We start from the raw sequence: 14,313 nt of genomic DNA, 5'->3' as shown, positions 1-14,313 counted from the left end.
GTAGACATGGGGGGAGAAATAAGGCACAATTTAGTTGACCAGTTTGAATCCTAGCTAGAAAAATGACACTTAGGTTTATTTACCTGTGGAACTCAAAGTGCTGCACAAAAATACGTGTGTGGGGGAATGTGCATATATATATGTAAGAGAGGGAGAGGAGAGAGACGGCGACTGTCGCTTTGGTCCTGCGTGGAGCTGAGAAGAAGCCAGTAATACAGAACCAGGCATCTATTTTTTGCCAGCCCTTGGGATCATTTTCAGGTTGCCCACCCTGTCCACCGAGCAGGTGTCATTAAATGCCCTTCTTATGTGAAAATGCACCGTCAGCTCCCAGCCCTGGCTCCGGGGAGCCCCAGCTCTGTCTCTTTAAGAAACCCAGCGAGTCGTGATGCTGCTGTTTGCACTGCTAAACCCCCAGGAGCCCAGTTAAGAAACGGGCAGCTGTCTCTTTAAGTGTGATTTCCTTCTATTGTATTTGAATCGTGATCAGGAAAAAGGAAATGAAACCAGAGACCCTGGGCCGAGCCACCGACTAATCATAATAATAGCGATGCCGATCTCTCCGTTTACAGCACATCCAGCCGGCTCCGGAGCATGTTCACAGCTGCTCAGGCTAGAAGCCTGAGCCGAGCCCAGGGAGCTCCGGGGAGCTGCGGAAGCCGAAGCCGCCGCTTCCCAGCGGGCACCGGAGCCGCGGGCGCGGCCGCGGGAGCTGCCCCGGCGGGCGGCGCGGAGCGCGGCGGGGATGGGAGGTCAGAGCCCCGCGGAGCCGCAGCCCGGCGGGGCTGGAGCAGCAGCAGCAGCAGCAGCAGCAGCCTCAGCCCGTATTTCTCTCTTTCTCTCTCTCTCTCTTTGGTGTTGCAGGAGGAAATCCTGTGAATGTCATCGGGGGGCGGAGGGGGAGCTCAGCTGGTGACAAGGCTTCGAGGGCAGACGGCGTTTGCGGGGGCAGCGGGGGCAGATCCCACCACAGGCACGCTACAAAGGAGCAATCCCTGCCAATGTCATCGGCCATCGAGAGGAAAAGCCTCGATCCTTCCGAGTAAGTGGCCTCTTTTCCTTCTCCCCCCGTCTCCCCGTGTGTCTGTCGGTGGCCACTCAGCGTCCGCACCGGAGCCACTTGTCGACGGGCATTGTGTGCCCGGCAGCAGCCCCCACCTGTAATCCCGACACCCTTAATCCCCCCACCGCTCCTTTAACCCCACAACCGCTCCTTTACCCCCCGCCACCGGGCACCGCGCACCGGGCACCGTGCACCAGGGGCACCGGGCACCGCACACCGGGAGCACCGGGCACCGCTGCCCTGGCCCCTGCTACCCCGGCCCCTGCTACCCCGGGCCCACGGAGGAGCCCGCGGAGGGGGTGTCGGTTGATGGGAGAACCCCAAGTTATGGGAAAGACCAGGGGGAGCAGCGTGCGGGGGCTGAGAAGCGGCACCCCCCCTCCCACCCCGGGCATTTGCCACCCGTTCATCCCATCCGGAGGTGCTGGGAACGGCTCAGGGAGGGGAACACCACCCCGCTTTCCAAATCTGAAGGTGTTTTTCGTTTGAAGGGACCCTCTTTGCCCCATCTTTGATCTGCCCAGCTTGCTGTAGCCAGTTCTAGGGAAAGGTCAGAGCTGTTATTTGTGGGTGCCCAACTTCCACATTTTCACAATGCAACTTTCGAGAGGTTGTTCAAACTGCTTGGGTGGGGGGGAGGGTGTTCGGCAAACGGCTTATAGAAAGATTTAATTGATGGGATGCAGAGGATGAGAATTTCCCTCCCTGGGTTTCCCACTCGAGGGGTTGACCGGCTCTCGTGTCCTGTTTCGGGTTTTTACCGCTCTCCCATCCCTTCTGCATCCCTGAGGCACCACAGGGAGTCACTTCAGCCCTGTACGTGCTAATAACTGTGATTATGCTTGTCCAGAATAGTGATAAGAAAGAAGAAGAAGAAAAAACAAATTATAAAATCTCCGTTTTCAGATAGCGTTTAAAACATTGCTCTTAGTAAACTTGAGTCATTCGTGGTTTGTTTCCTGTGAGATACTAAAAATGCCATCGCTTGAAGCCCAGAGCGAGCGCATGGGAACTGTTTCTTTTGGGGATAAAATCAATCATTCTGTGTCGCATCTCTTGTTTTGTATGTGACATTTTCTCTTGTTTTATACTGTTTATAAGAAACAATAATCCAAGCTCCTAGGTAGATGATGCCCAGGTTTCAACTGCAGAGATTAAGGAATCTTTATTTATTTACCTACCTTGTGTTCTATTAATACTGACTTAAGTTGTGGCTCAGAAATCCATGGACATCAAAAAGCTGATGCATAAAACAGCAATTCTGTTCTGTGTAAACATCCGCTGGGCTGTTCCGCACTTTGGAGCTTTCAGACCTGGCTTGTGATTTCTGAACGCTCGTAAGATGAAATATTTTGGGTTACATCTGAAGTTTCAAATAAAGGGTAATAAAGGAAAACAATGTGCATTTCCTGCTATTAGGAGGTTCTCAGAACTTGTCAGAGTGGAGCCCACAGGTTAGGAAAGGCTGTATGGGGCACAAAAGAGTAAACTTGGAAAAAATAGGGCCTAATCATATACAGAGTTCCCCATGATTTTAGTGAAAACTCCCAGGATGAAGAGCTGGGAGGGGAGAGATGTTATGACACAACTCACAGGGCACAGCGGTTCAAATTCAGAAGAGTGAAAACCAGAACAGGATATAATCAGATAATATCTTAGGGCTCCGCTTGCCTAAATAAAAACTGCAGGATCAGTTTCTCAGCACAGTTCTTCACTGCTGGTTGTTCCTCCCTGCTGAAGAAGGTAATTTTTGCCCAGAAAACTGCTGACCAGGGGAATAAGCAATAGTAATAGAATTTTTTCCTGTTGCCGGCTGGAAACTGGGAGCAGCCTGATTTGTTTCCACCAGCACAGGTCTCCTCTGCCCCCACCAGCTGAAGGGAGGACAGAGCAGCGACAGAAATTAAGTGTTGAGGGACTTGGTGCTGGAGCGAGAAGCCAAAATACATGGGAAAAATCAGCGCTCCACTCTGCCAGATGTTGAGCACTGTGGTTGTAATCCAGCAAAGTGTAAATGTGCAAATAAACGCCTTCATTGTTGCTAGGCCCAGGTTTAAAATTAAACAAGTGCTTAAAGGATTGATCCGATTGATCCGATCGTCTTTTTATGAACTTCCCTGGGGTTTGCATGAGATCCTCGGTGGCAGCACCAGGTCACCGCAACTGTTGCAGAACTTATAAAATTACCCAAAAAGGCCAAGAAGAGAATTCCTTAAGCAAGCAGCTTTGAAGACAATTCATGTTTTATCCCCTGGTATTGCCAGAACCATCTCAGATTTTAGAGCTTTTTAATAAAAAGGAAAAAAACATCAGGCATGACTTGTCAGTGGTAATATCACAATAAAGGTTTGTGCTTCTTTTCAGATAGGGATGTGTAAATCCCAAATAATTGTTTGAGCTATTTTGGCACAGACTCAGGCCAGGGTCTTCGTGTTCTTAGCTGAAGGAAAGAAAGAAGCCCTGCAGTTACGAGGTAAAATTCTGACTATTAAGAACAGCAGCAAAACTTAAATCAATTGGGCAACAATCTCTCCCTTGGTGAGACTGAAATTCCCTTTGCTTCCAGCAGCTCTAATAGGCAAAGTTTGCAAGCTCAGGTTTACAATAGGAGCTCATATAGGTTTGGGTTCATGCACAGATGCTTTGTGGTACCGCTGGGGTTCTTCAATAAGTTAGAGGTAAATCTAGAGGTTGGCTGGGTTGATTAGGTCACTTACAGTTGTTTATAGGTAAATCTTTAAAACCTTGTTGAAAAAAAAGCGCATTTTTAAATGGAAATGAAAGCATTGCTATGCATCACGGACGAACCAAATTTATTGGAAAAATGTGAAGAATATAGTAAGAAATGTGTGGGTTTTGGCATTTGTCAGCCTGCACAGATATAACCGGCATTTCCATGAAATGTTAAACCCAGGCAGCTTTTTGTACTTTTGAAAAAGTGCAATCTTTAATTCTGGAAGAACCACGTTATGTGAAAGGTATTTCTTTTATAAGAACTGCATGGATTGAGGCACAGGACCGAGCAATTCATCTTGTGTCCAGTAGAAGAAAAATGATGTATCCACACAAACACCAATGTCCTCATATAGTAGATGCCTTTATAGCAATGAATACACACGGGTAACACAGGGGCTGGCATGTTTGCACATTAGTTTTTGAAAAAAAAAACATTAGTTTGCAAATATTTAAATGTTCTTATTAACTCCTTGTATTTTAAGCTGTTATTTTTGCCAAGAAAGCAAAAGAAGAGTGAAGTCCTGCTCCCTCTCATGTCAAAGTTGGATAAATCATTTATTGCGCTGGGATGAGGAATGAGGATACAATCGCTGCTCTAACTTGACCCATCTTGCGTATTTTTTCCTTCTTCTCCTGTGGATGCTTCCAGAGTCCGTTTTCCTTCTCCCAATGATTCTTTCCTTCCCCCAGGGAGCCGGTGGATGAAGTTCTGCAGATTCCCCCTTCGCTGCTGACATGTGGTGGGTGCCAGCAGAGCATCGGGGACCGCTATTTCCTCAAAGCCATCGATCAGTACTGGCACGAGGACTGTCTGAGCTGCGACCTGTGCGGCTGCCGCCTCGGAGAGGTGGGGAGACGCTTGTACTACAAACTGGGCAGAAAACTCTGCAGGAGGGACTATCTCAGGTACACAACCCGCTCCTTCTGCCCTCGCTCCCCTTCTTTCCATCATTGCGGCTTTGCTTGGTCATTTAATGAGCAGAGCTAGCGAGCAGAGTTCCATAGTAAATTCATTTTTGATAGCAATCACAGTTGCAACACAGCACCATTTGCAAGCTCAGGTTTACAATATTTTGTATTATATATATATTTTTTATTATATATATAAAATACATATATTTGCAATCTTTTGTATTAAAATATTAAAAATATTTATATATATATATAAAAATATATATAAAAGTATATATATATATAAAAATATCTTTGTAGGGTTCATGCACAGATGCTTTATGGTACTGCTGTGGTTCTTCAGTAAGTCAAAGATAAATCCAGAGGTTGTCCATGTTGATTAGGTCACTTAGAGTTGTTTATAGGTTAAATGTTAAAAATCTTGTTGAGAGAAAACAAAGCATTTTTAAATGAAAATGAAAGCATTGCTACATGTTGTGGACAAAGGAGAACAACTTGAAAATGTGAATAATATAGTGAGAGCTCCCAGGACTTTGGAGTTGTTGGCATTGGTCAGTCTGCACAGACATAACCCGATAGCTCCGGGCGAACTGTGCGGCATCAGTGAGGGATTCTGGCAAATAGAAATTGCGAAAAGGTGATAAATTTCAGCAAGATCCCCCTGAGCTGACAATAAACCGGTTCCCCCAGTTGGTTTTAAGAAGTTCTGTGCTTCTCCAAGCATTGCCTTGGAGCTGAAAGATGTAGAAAACCAGGTGCCAAGATCGGCGACTGATGAAAAATCATTTAGTTCTCTCATTTAAGGACACGGTATCCAAGGTAACTGAATTAAATTCATTTTCCTGATCAGTAATATCAGTTCTACATGAGATGCTTGGTTCCACTAGCCAGCGGGGCTGTCGCACCTCTTTGGCGTCTCAAATCACAGCCTTTTGTAAGTAGAGGGATTAAACTGACATTTAGATATTTCACCAAAATTCATAATAAAGGATCTTTACATTCTCGATGACTATTAAAGTGTATTGATCTTTGCTGTACTGGTTTTGTACCATTTCTTCTAACAGATCCCTAATGTCACAGGAGGTCCGTGGAACAGAATAATGGTATTTGGGATTTTTTTTCAGCTACCTTACCAAAGGCTAATTTACCTGCCAATAAAAACCAACCCAAAATCTCAGTGGAGTTCCTAATTATGGTGTCCCTGAGCTTTACAGATGAGAATTTTGCTAAGCAGAAACTAAGAACTGAGTTCTGGTAATGGGGCCACTTGTAAATACTCCACACATAGAACGCTCCAGCAGTGCCCCAGTGTTAGTTATACTTTCCAAATGCTTTTCATCTTAAAAGGGAAGCAACAGAAAGTGTGATAATACAATTAATATATTTTCTTGCAGAGAAATGAAATATTTTTATTTACTTAATAATGCACTATATAGCATCTTCCCTTCTTAATGAAAAAATTGGCAACCTTTGTGTAACCTCAGCATTACTTTTGTTGGGCAGAAGTAAACACTGACATCTCCTGGTAGACTGAAGAAATGATGTATTTTCCCCTTCAAGATCTCTCCTAATACAGTGGCTGTTCTTTTTCCAGTTCAGATGATATGAAGCAGGCACAGCACATGTAATGAAGTGTAGGAGGTGGAAAATACTCTTTCCAGAGTTAGTATGGAAATCTAGAATTCAATTCAATTCTATTGATCACAGAAATGGAAATATTAGTGTGGCACGACTTTATGCTGTGATCTGGGGAAACCTTTACTATGGAGCTGCGAAGCAATTCAGGGCAAAGTGTTTGATCAGAGAAGTCAATTATATTGAAAATAGCTGAGGACGTTGGACTTTCTATTTCAATTTTTGGTATTGCAAAGTTTAGAGTTCAGCTTTCCATGTGATGTGACCTCTGTCTACCTTGGCAATGCCATGACTCATGGATCAGGGCACTGATGTTGTGTTCTTGTTTTGATCTGTTTTTCCCCATCTCTCCAGCCAAGGAACTTACTTACTTCTTACTTACTTACCTCTCTGTTCTTGTTGTTTTAGGCTCTTTGGCCAAGACGGCCTCTGTGCCTCCTGCGACAAGCGGATCCGGGCCTATGAGATGACCATGCGGGTGAAGGACAAAGTGTATCACCTCGAATGCTTCAAATGTGCTGCCTGCCAGAAACATTTCTGTGTTGGGGACAGATACCTCCTCATCAACTCGGACATAGTATGTGAACAGGACATCTACGAGTGGACTAAGATAAACGGAATGATCTAGCAAAGACATGCCTTGGTCTAGAAGACATGTCACGGGTGACACCGATGAGGAGATCATCACTTGAGCTATGGGCTTTGTCAAAAATGGGGGGGAAATACCACGGAGTCGGCCCTTTGCAGGCAGTGCTATGTAGAATATAAACAACATATAGGTGAAGGAGACCGAAGCAATAGTAGATAGACTGACTTCTGTTCGCAAGGGCGTACGGACAATAACTGACATCAGCCACACAGGCGAGACTTGGGGAGCAAACACAACGCGATAACGAATTCTCATAACTGGAACAAGAGTAGAGACTTCTGTAAAGAGATGTGATGACTTTGTCACCTGCAGACTAGGATTGTGCAACCAAATTTTCTTTTCGTCTTGTTTTAGTTACTGAGTTTAGAGGACAGTTCCCAATGTAGACATGAGGAAGAACACTGGAAGAAAAGGGCCATCACTTACGTGGTCATTCTATACGGCCTTACACTTCGGCCAGGAGAGAAAGTGGGAAGAGGGTGGCTGTTAATTTTGCATGGTATTCTTTTTATTTGAGAATGAGCAGTGCATCCTCTAGTCCCAAACTCTTCTTGGAGAAAATCCTGCTGAATAGTTGTTTTCAGGCACTGCTGTTTAAGATGAGATGTTCCACAGATCATTTCTATACAAATATAAATCTAAAGAGTTGCTTAACTATTTTATTAACTTAGATTATATCGATAAAATATTTGTTGTGTGTAGCAAGACTCTGCAGCTTTAATAAAAATAACAGAAGATTTTAGTGTTGTTATATCTCTTTTTTTGGAGTTGGACTGGAGTTTCTTTTATTCTTTGTTGCAAGTCCCAAAGCAACAATTTTCACAGTTTAATTCTGCGCTGTTTTTTTCCGAAATCCTTTTCCTCATTGTTTGACAACCATATTGTGGGAGATAACAGTTCACCTTTTTTTTTCACTCTTCTTGACTTTAAAGACCTTTATCACATTCCCTTAAACTTATTTTTCCTGAGATGAATAGTCCTCGTTCCTCCTTGCATTAAAGCTATTTAATGCCTCTGATAATCTGTTTCTCATCTCTGTATGTTTTCTGGTTCTGCATTATCCTTTTTGAGAGTGTCACTAGAATAGTGCATTGTATTCTAACGTACTGAAAAAATAAAGCTTCTAACACAGGTGAACAAGTCTGGCAGTGCACTCAGAAGACAGACACGTCCATTCACTCCATCAGTATTAACAGGTGAGGAACAGCACCTAAGCATTTGGATATCTATTTATCTGATTATTTCCCATAAACTTACCACCTAAGGGGTCTCTCATCAAGTGGCAGCACAGACCAGTAACAACATTTTGCATTTTACAATGGATATCCTGAGACCATTTTTTTCTTTCCTTGCTTTGCTGTAACAACTCGCGTGGGGGACAAAACCTTTCAGCCTTATTATCAGTGATACTGGAAACTATAGATAACGAGATTAAGCTTGAAAAATATAGTCTGAGGGCTCTGTGATTTAGCTCTTCTCAAGTGATACACTGACCTCTGGAGGCCACAGGCAGCTGGTTATAATTCTAATTCTTAGCCTAAAATGTGTCCCTGCCAGCACAGGCAAGAAAACTCTGTACCCAGAGGAAACACACTATCATTTTCCCAGTTATTTTACACAGCTTGGTGGCTGTAACCAGGATGCCAACACAGGGTGGAGATGCACAGTCAATCTTCAGGTCGGAGCACATACACACTAGTGAGCATCACCAGTGAGCAGCACCAACAGCTTCACGGCAGGTGCCTTTCCAGCTCTCCAGGTCATCACGTCCTGCTATGTCATGCAATGTCCCTCTCAGAGCCCCTCTTCTTTCACCCCTTCTCCTTTCCCCCAAAAAATATACGTCGATAGCACTATTGCATGAGCAGGGCACAAGTGCTTACGTCTTCATGAACATCCACCAGTTCATAGCAAGAAAATTCTGCAAATGATGGCAACCAGCTATAAAGCTGATTTTTCTGTAGTCACATGCTAATGATGGGGACAAACAGGTATCAAAAGGAGTGTCATATACTGGGGAGACTGCAATTCTGCTCCACCTCACGGTGCTGCCAGCTGAAGGGTCTCTGAACAAAGACCATGTGTTTTAGATCGCAGGTCACCATCTGCTGATGGCCCTGAGGGTGTGAGGGGCAGGGGGAGATAAAACCAGCTTCCCTTTGGCAAAGTCAGCCACGATTTTGGCTTTTCAGGATTGCTATGAAGATGTTTAGAGCCGCATCCTGAGCTCATGCAGTTGGAAGGTGTGACTGACTCTAAAATAGCTGCAGTCACAGAGTTAAACCAGCATCACGACAGCATCAATGTGGTCAGAATCAACTCAGGTCATCACGGGTAAGAGTTTTGATGTATGTTCCCTAAACCCTTTGCAGTGTAATTTTTAACCATGCTCAGGCCCAATTCTGAGCCCATTTCCACAATCCCACCCCACAGGGACATTTGGCTGAAAACCTGGTGTAAGGGGCCTCGTTAACATCTGGGTTGAGATTAGGTAAGAGTGTCAATAGTTCAGGGAGGCCCTGTGGTTTTGAACTAATAAGAGCAAGATCCGTGTTTTGTTCTCACCTCAGAAAGTATTTCCTGTGTGATTTTTGGCAACGTAGGTGAATATTCTGCCTCTTAGTTGCTCGCCTGTAAAATGGAGATATTATCGCATATTCTGTAAAATACCATGTAAAACTTCCTAATGGAAATACACTCGTTATTTTGTGTAAGGTATCATTTGAATGGGAAAATACATTTTAAAACCTACATGAATATTTTTGTAAAGGATGCTGCAGGGTCCATGGTGGATATTTTTATTTTGTTATAAGACCTCCAGTTTTATCTGGACTATGTAACTTCAGAGCGGGCTTAAGCTGAACTGGAAAATGACAGTTTGTGCCAGAAGAAGAACCTTCAGGTGAGTAGTAGTTACTCGACATGTATAATTACAGCAATCTGTTGGTGGACTTTTCCCTGACAGATCCCTGTCAGATTCCCACATTGGGATCCAGGTGAAGAGAGAACAGATTTCTCTTGGAATTAGCATAACCAATGCTTCACTTCCATCCTCACCTAAAGTATGTTCCTTACAGTAAGGACTGTCTCCTAAAATAACAAGAAAATAAAGTGTTTCAATAACAACATCGAAAATAAAAGCAAAGATGATTTAAAGGCACAGGCAAAAAGCACAATAATCTGAATACGACTTCATCAGCCAATATTCAAATGCATTGTCCTTTATATGTTTTCGATATCAGCAGTATTTTAAAAGGTGTATCATCCTTCAAGATTTCCCTTCTTTGTCCCCATTATTCAATGTCATGGTAGGAAGATGAGCGCATTACCATCGATATCACTTTTTTAATTCCATGCCCTTGAATAAGGGCAATAAGAACCCCACATAATAGAGTTTTCAGCGGAGAGAGTAAATGGGAATCGGTTGTTAATTCAATACAGGATACAGAAGCTGTCTCTCCCATCTCTTTTTCTCAAGGTAATACTGCGCCTCCAATTGTCATTATATCCAAGAATCAAATTATTTGAATTCTGGACACATCAGCACAAAAGCGAAGACTCCCTGCCAATTTCGCAGCCTGCTTGGAAGGGAACATCAGAGAGCATCACTCATTTATACGACTGCCAGCCTGAGACTGTAAATTCAGAAAACAAGAAGGCCTCAGGTGCTGCACTTTAACACGTCTTTCTGCTCCCGAATCGCCCCCCCTCGCTGCCCCCATCGCATCCAAGGTAACATTTTATCTCTGAAAAGCAAAGCTTTCAAGCATCTGCCAGGGTGAGCGTCGACTGTGCGGCCTGAATGTGAATTGAAAATGTGACTATTAAGTATATTAATTGATAACGGTCACTTGTGACTTTGAAGGAGATTCACGGCACCTGGAAAAAATAATCTATAAAGATTGTTGTTGCTCTAAAAAGACAGTGCAGCATCAGCTTATTTCACTTGCAGCAGGTTCATCTCTTTTATGGAGCATACTGCACTGCAGGCAAAGGGAATTTTAATGGACGCTGGAAAAAATGATCTATTCCTGTGTCCCACAACAAAAAAGAAGCTATAAAGAGACACAGAACAGAGAGATTGAGATACGATACCAGCAAGCGATTAAGGAATTATAATTAAATTAAGATTCAGAAGCCTGTCAATGAGATGAAGATTAAACTGGCAGAAAGCTGAACCTTGTTTGAAGCAACTTGTTCCCTCCTGCTGCGGGTTGTTTCGTACCAGGCTAATGAGAAGGCGCATCTCCAAAAGGTTCCTAATAAAGCAGCAGATCTCTGATGGTTAATTAACAAACGCATTTTGCAGGAGTATTCTGTGTTTCGTTTAACATTTTTCAAGTGCCTTGCAAGCATTAATGCATCGATGCAGTGCAGGTAGTCTTTCCTTTTATTTGAAGCTCCGGACCCTGCTCCATAGGTGGGGATAATGAGGCACAAGGTGAACGTGACCTGCTTGAAAATCACAGCGTAACTCGGCCAAACTTTTACGAGAGCAGAAGTTTGATCTCTTGGCTTGAGTGTGACCATTCAACCCGGGGGCGTTTGGGAAGCAGCTGTGGGTACAGCGTGGCCTGACCCATCCCATGGGATCTCAAATACACTCTGAATGTCGGACAACAGTCTCAAATGGCATTTTATTTGGATACTCGCTATGAATTATGCCTGACAGTGACATACACCCCTCTCTGCATGACAGACAAGCTGGTTTATAAACCCCATCTGTGTTTGCGGCATGAGGAGTTAACAGGCTGTGGGAACACTTGGGTATGGGTGGCAAAAACCCGTGAACTTCAGCTAAAATAAGAGCATTTGATGACATCTGTGGCTTATTCTTCAAATACAGAGAGAGCGCCATCGTTTCACCCTCTGCAGCGATACTCTATGCTTGAAGCACCCTTGAGCCCCCTTATCTGTGCTCTTCGCCAACAACAAAGGGATGAACAAAAAGCTCCTGTTAAATTAGGGTTTTGTTTGTTGTGTTGGTTGGGTGTTTTGTTTGGGGTTTTGTTTGTGTTTTTTGTTGTTGTTTTGTTGTTGTTGTTGTTTTATGGGTTTTTTTGTGTTATTTTTTGTGAAAAATAGATCATGCCTGAAAAACCCATTTAAGATTTTCAGGGGAAAGAGTTTTCTTTTTTTTTTTAATGCAAAGGTGGAATATACTTTTTGCTGAATGCTTCTCCATCATTTCTGCTCTCTCCCTGGCATATTCTCATCACATTTATACATGGATGTAACACAGCAAAGCCTGCAACCAACTGCAAGACCTTTGGTTTCGATGGAGGTGCTGGAACGGGGAGTAAGGAGGGATGGATGCTGTGACCAGGGCAGGGGAAAGCAGCTTTTGCTCTGCAGTGTTGAGAGAGGAATAACCTTTTAAAGCCATAACCCAAGAAATTATTATTAAAATACCGTATAATGTCTCCTGCACTCTGTGTGTAGCTTCCACAACATAAGATGTCAGTGACAAGACATGTTTTCTCTTTCTGTAGCAGTAGATTTGGATGCTTGTTAGTACAGGGAGTAGCTTTGTAGCTGTGACAGCTGAGCCCCTGGATTCAGTCTCCAGCCTTCTGACTTTTTTAAATCCCCGATTCTGTGCTGGGATTAGGGGTTTGGTTTTCTTCTCAGATATGCGTCTTGCATCTCATATCAGATAACTTTACCAATGTCTTTCACAGCAGCTATGAACTGGTTTTGAGATACGGATGATTTAGTCATTTACACTCATTTTAAAGAGACAATCACAGTAAAACTGAAAATTTTCTACAATAAAACACATAGTAGTCTTCACTCTGACAACATCCCGAAGCATCTTGACCACTACCCAGAACAGTGCTTAGACACCGTGCTGATATCTCATTAAGAAGATCCAAGACCTGCAATCATGAACCTAAGGATGCTTTGCAATGCCGGGAAACTCTCGGTTGGCTCGTAAGACAAGGCTCCATCACAACATGGTTATGTTTGTTGTTGTTGTGTTATGTTTTGCAGTTGGTAAGTAAAAGCGAGTGCCAAATGAGCTGTGGTGCTGTCACCCTGGAATTCTTGGAGCTGGACCAGCAGCAAGTTTGACCCAACATGCAGGAGGAGCATGTTGTTCGGCTGATAAGGAAACTGAGAACGTGCATCAGCAAATACAGTTTGTTTATCCCGTAATAACTGGGTTTGAGTAGCACAAGCAAAAAAGAGGCCGGGTCTGCACTAGACAGATAAGAGCTCTGACCAAAAGGACGAGCAAAGGTTGCACCAGGCCTCCTAAAACTTCAAAAGAGAAGCTTTTGGTGGGAATGGATGACTAAGGGAATCGCAAAGGGCTTCTGGAGGCTTTCATCTTTGTGTTGCCTCTTCAAATCCAGCTCAACACGTCAGTCGCTTATTGTTGCCATCGTCTGATGAACAGACGCTGGGCTCAGCCTTGTTCCTACTGCACAGGTGGCCAAAAAACCCAACACTGTGGCCATGGCTGACTGGCTGCTTCGTTAACAATCTCAGCTAATAACCTAATAAGTGCATGGAGCTGAGAAGTGAGCTGCTATCTGGTTCACACAGATGGGTTTTTTAGGTCAGGAAAGACTTGAGCAGCAGGATTTTTTCCAGGGGTACCTAATTATTCTAATTATTCTCTGTGTTCCTCAGGTGAGGAAGGACCTGAGTTCCTATGCAAAACAATGAGGGTCCCAGCACTTTCCAGGAGACCCTGAAATATTCCCCCAAGCCTTGGTTTCAGCAAGGTCTTTTGCACATCCTGTTGGCCATGAACGATGCCACTGCATCACACACAGAGAAAATAAAGATAGATATTCCTGAGGCTTTATTGCTGCCTTTTTTGACCGCGTGAAGCTTGAAATCAACAACCTTGTTCTCCTGGGAACTTTGTCAGGGCTGTTCTCCGTCAATATTAATCCAGCACACGTGCATATATTCATGTATATGTATAAAACCTGAACGTAAGTATTGACATTGCTGGCGTGTGATGAAGGCACCTGCTGATTATCCCCTGCACTGAGTTTTTCTTCTACACTATCTGCTTCATTTAAGGTCTTAGCTTTGGACGCAAGAATCACACCTTTCTATGCTATTCATACTCTGTAAAGTAACTAACCTTTATTTTTGATGCTTTCACAGGTTAATGTTTACATTTCTAGCTGTATCTTATATTTTATTTATGTGAAAGGGAGTAATATGAAAGTTAAACCAACCCTGAGCTAAGAAAGAATAAAACTAGCTTATGCCATTTTGTGTCAACGTAGAATCTTTCAACTGAAGGAAAAAGCAGAGGTTATTAAAATCACTCTCTAAGTGGGATTCCAAACTC

At 43.6% G+C, this 14,313-nt stretch overlaps 1 protein-coding gene across 1 annotated transcript; it reads left to right on the top strand.

Annotated features, from left to right (window-relative positions):
• Nucleotides 1-484: 484 nt before the first annotated feature.
• Nucleotides 485-7,735, top strand: LMO2 (LIM domain only 2). Its single transcript, XM_080344941.1, has 4 exons — nucleotides 485-752; nucleotides 865-1,042; nucleotides 4,490-4,705; nucleotides 6,755-7,735. The coding sequence occupies exons 1-4, from the start codon at nucleotides 746-748 to the stop codon at nucleotides 6,972-6,974; spliced, it is 621 nt and encodes a 206-aa protein (XP_080201067.1). The 5' UTR covers nucleotides 485-745; the 3' UTR covers nucleotides 6,975-7,735.
• Nucleotides 7,736-14,313: the final 6,578 nt, after the last annotated feature.

This window comes from Nesoenas mayeri (genome assembly GCF_963082525.1).
Source record: "Nesoenas mayeri genome assembly, chromosome: 5".
Taxonomy (NCBI): domain Eukaryota; kingdom Metazoa; phylum Chordata; class Aves; order Columbiformes; family Columbidae; genus Nesoenas; species Nesoenas mayeri.
The sequence above is the reverse complement of the archived record's forward strand: the minus strand, read 5'-3'. Positions and strand labels throughout refer to the sequence as shown.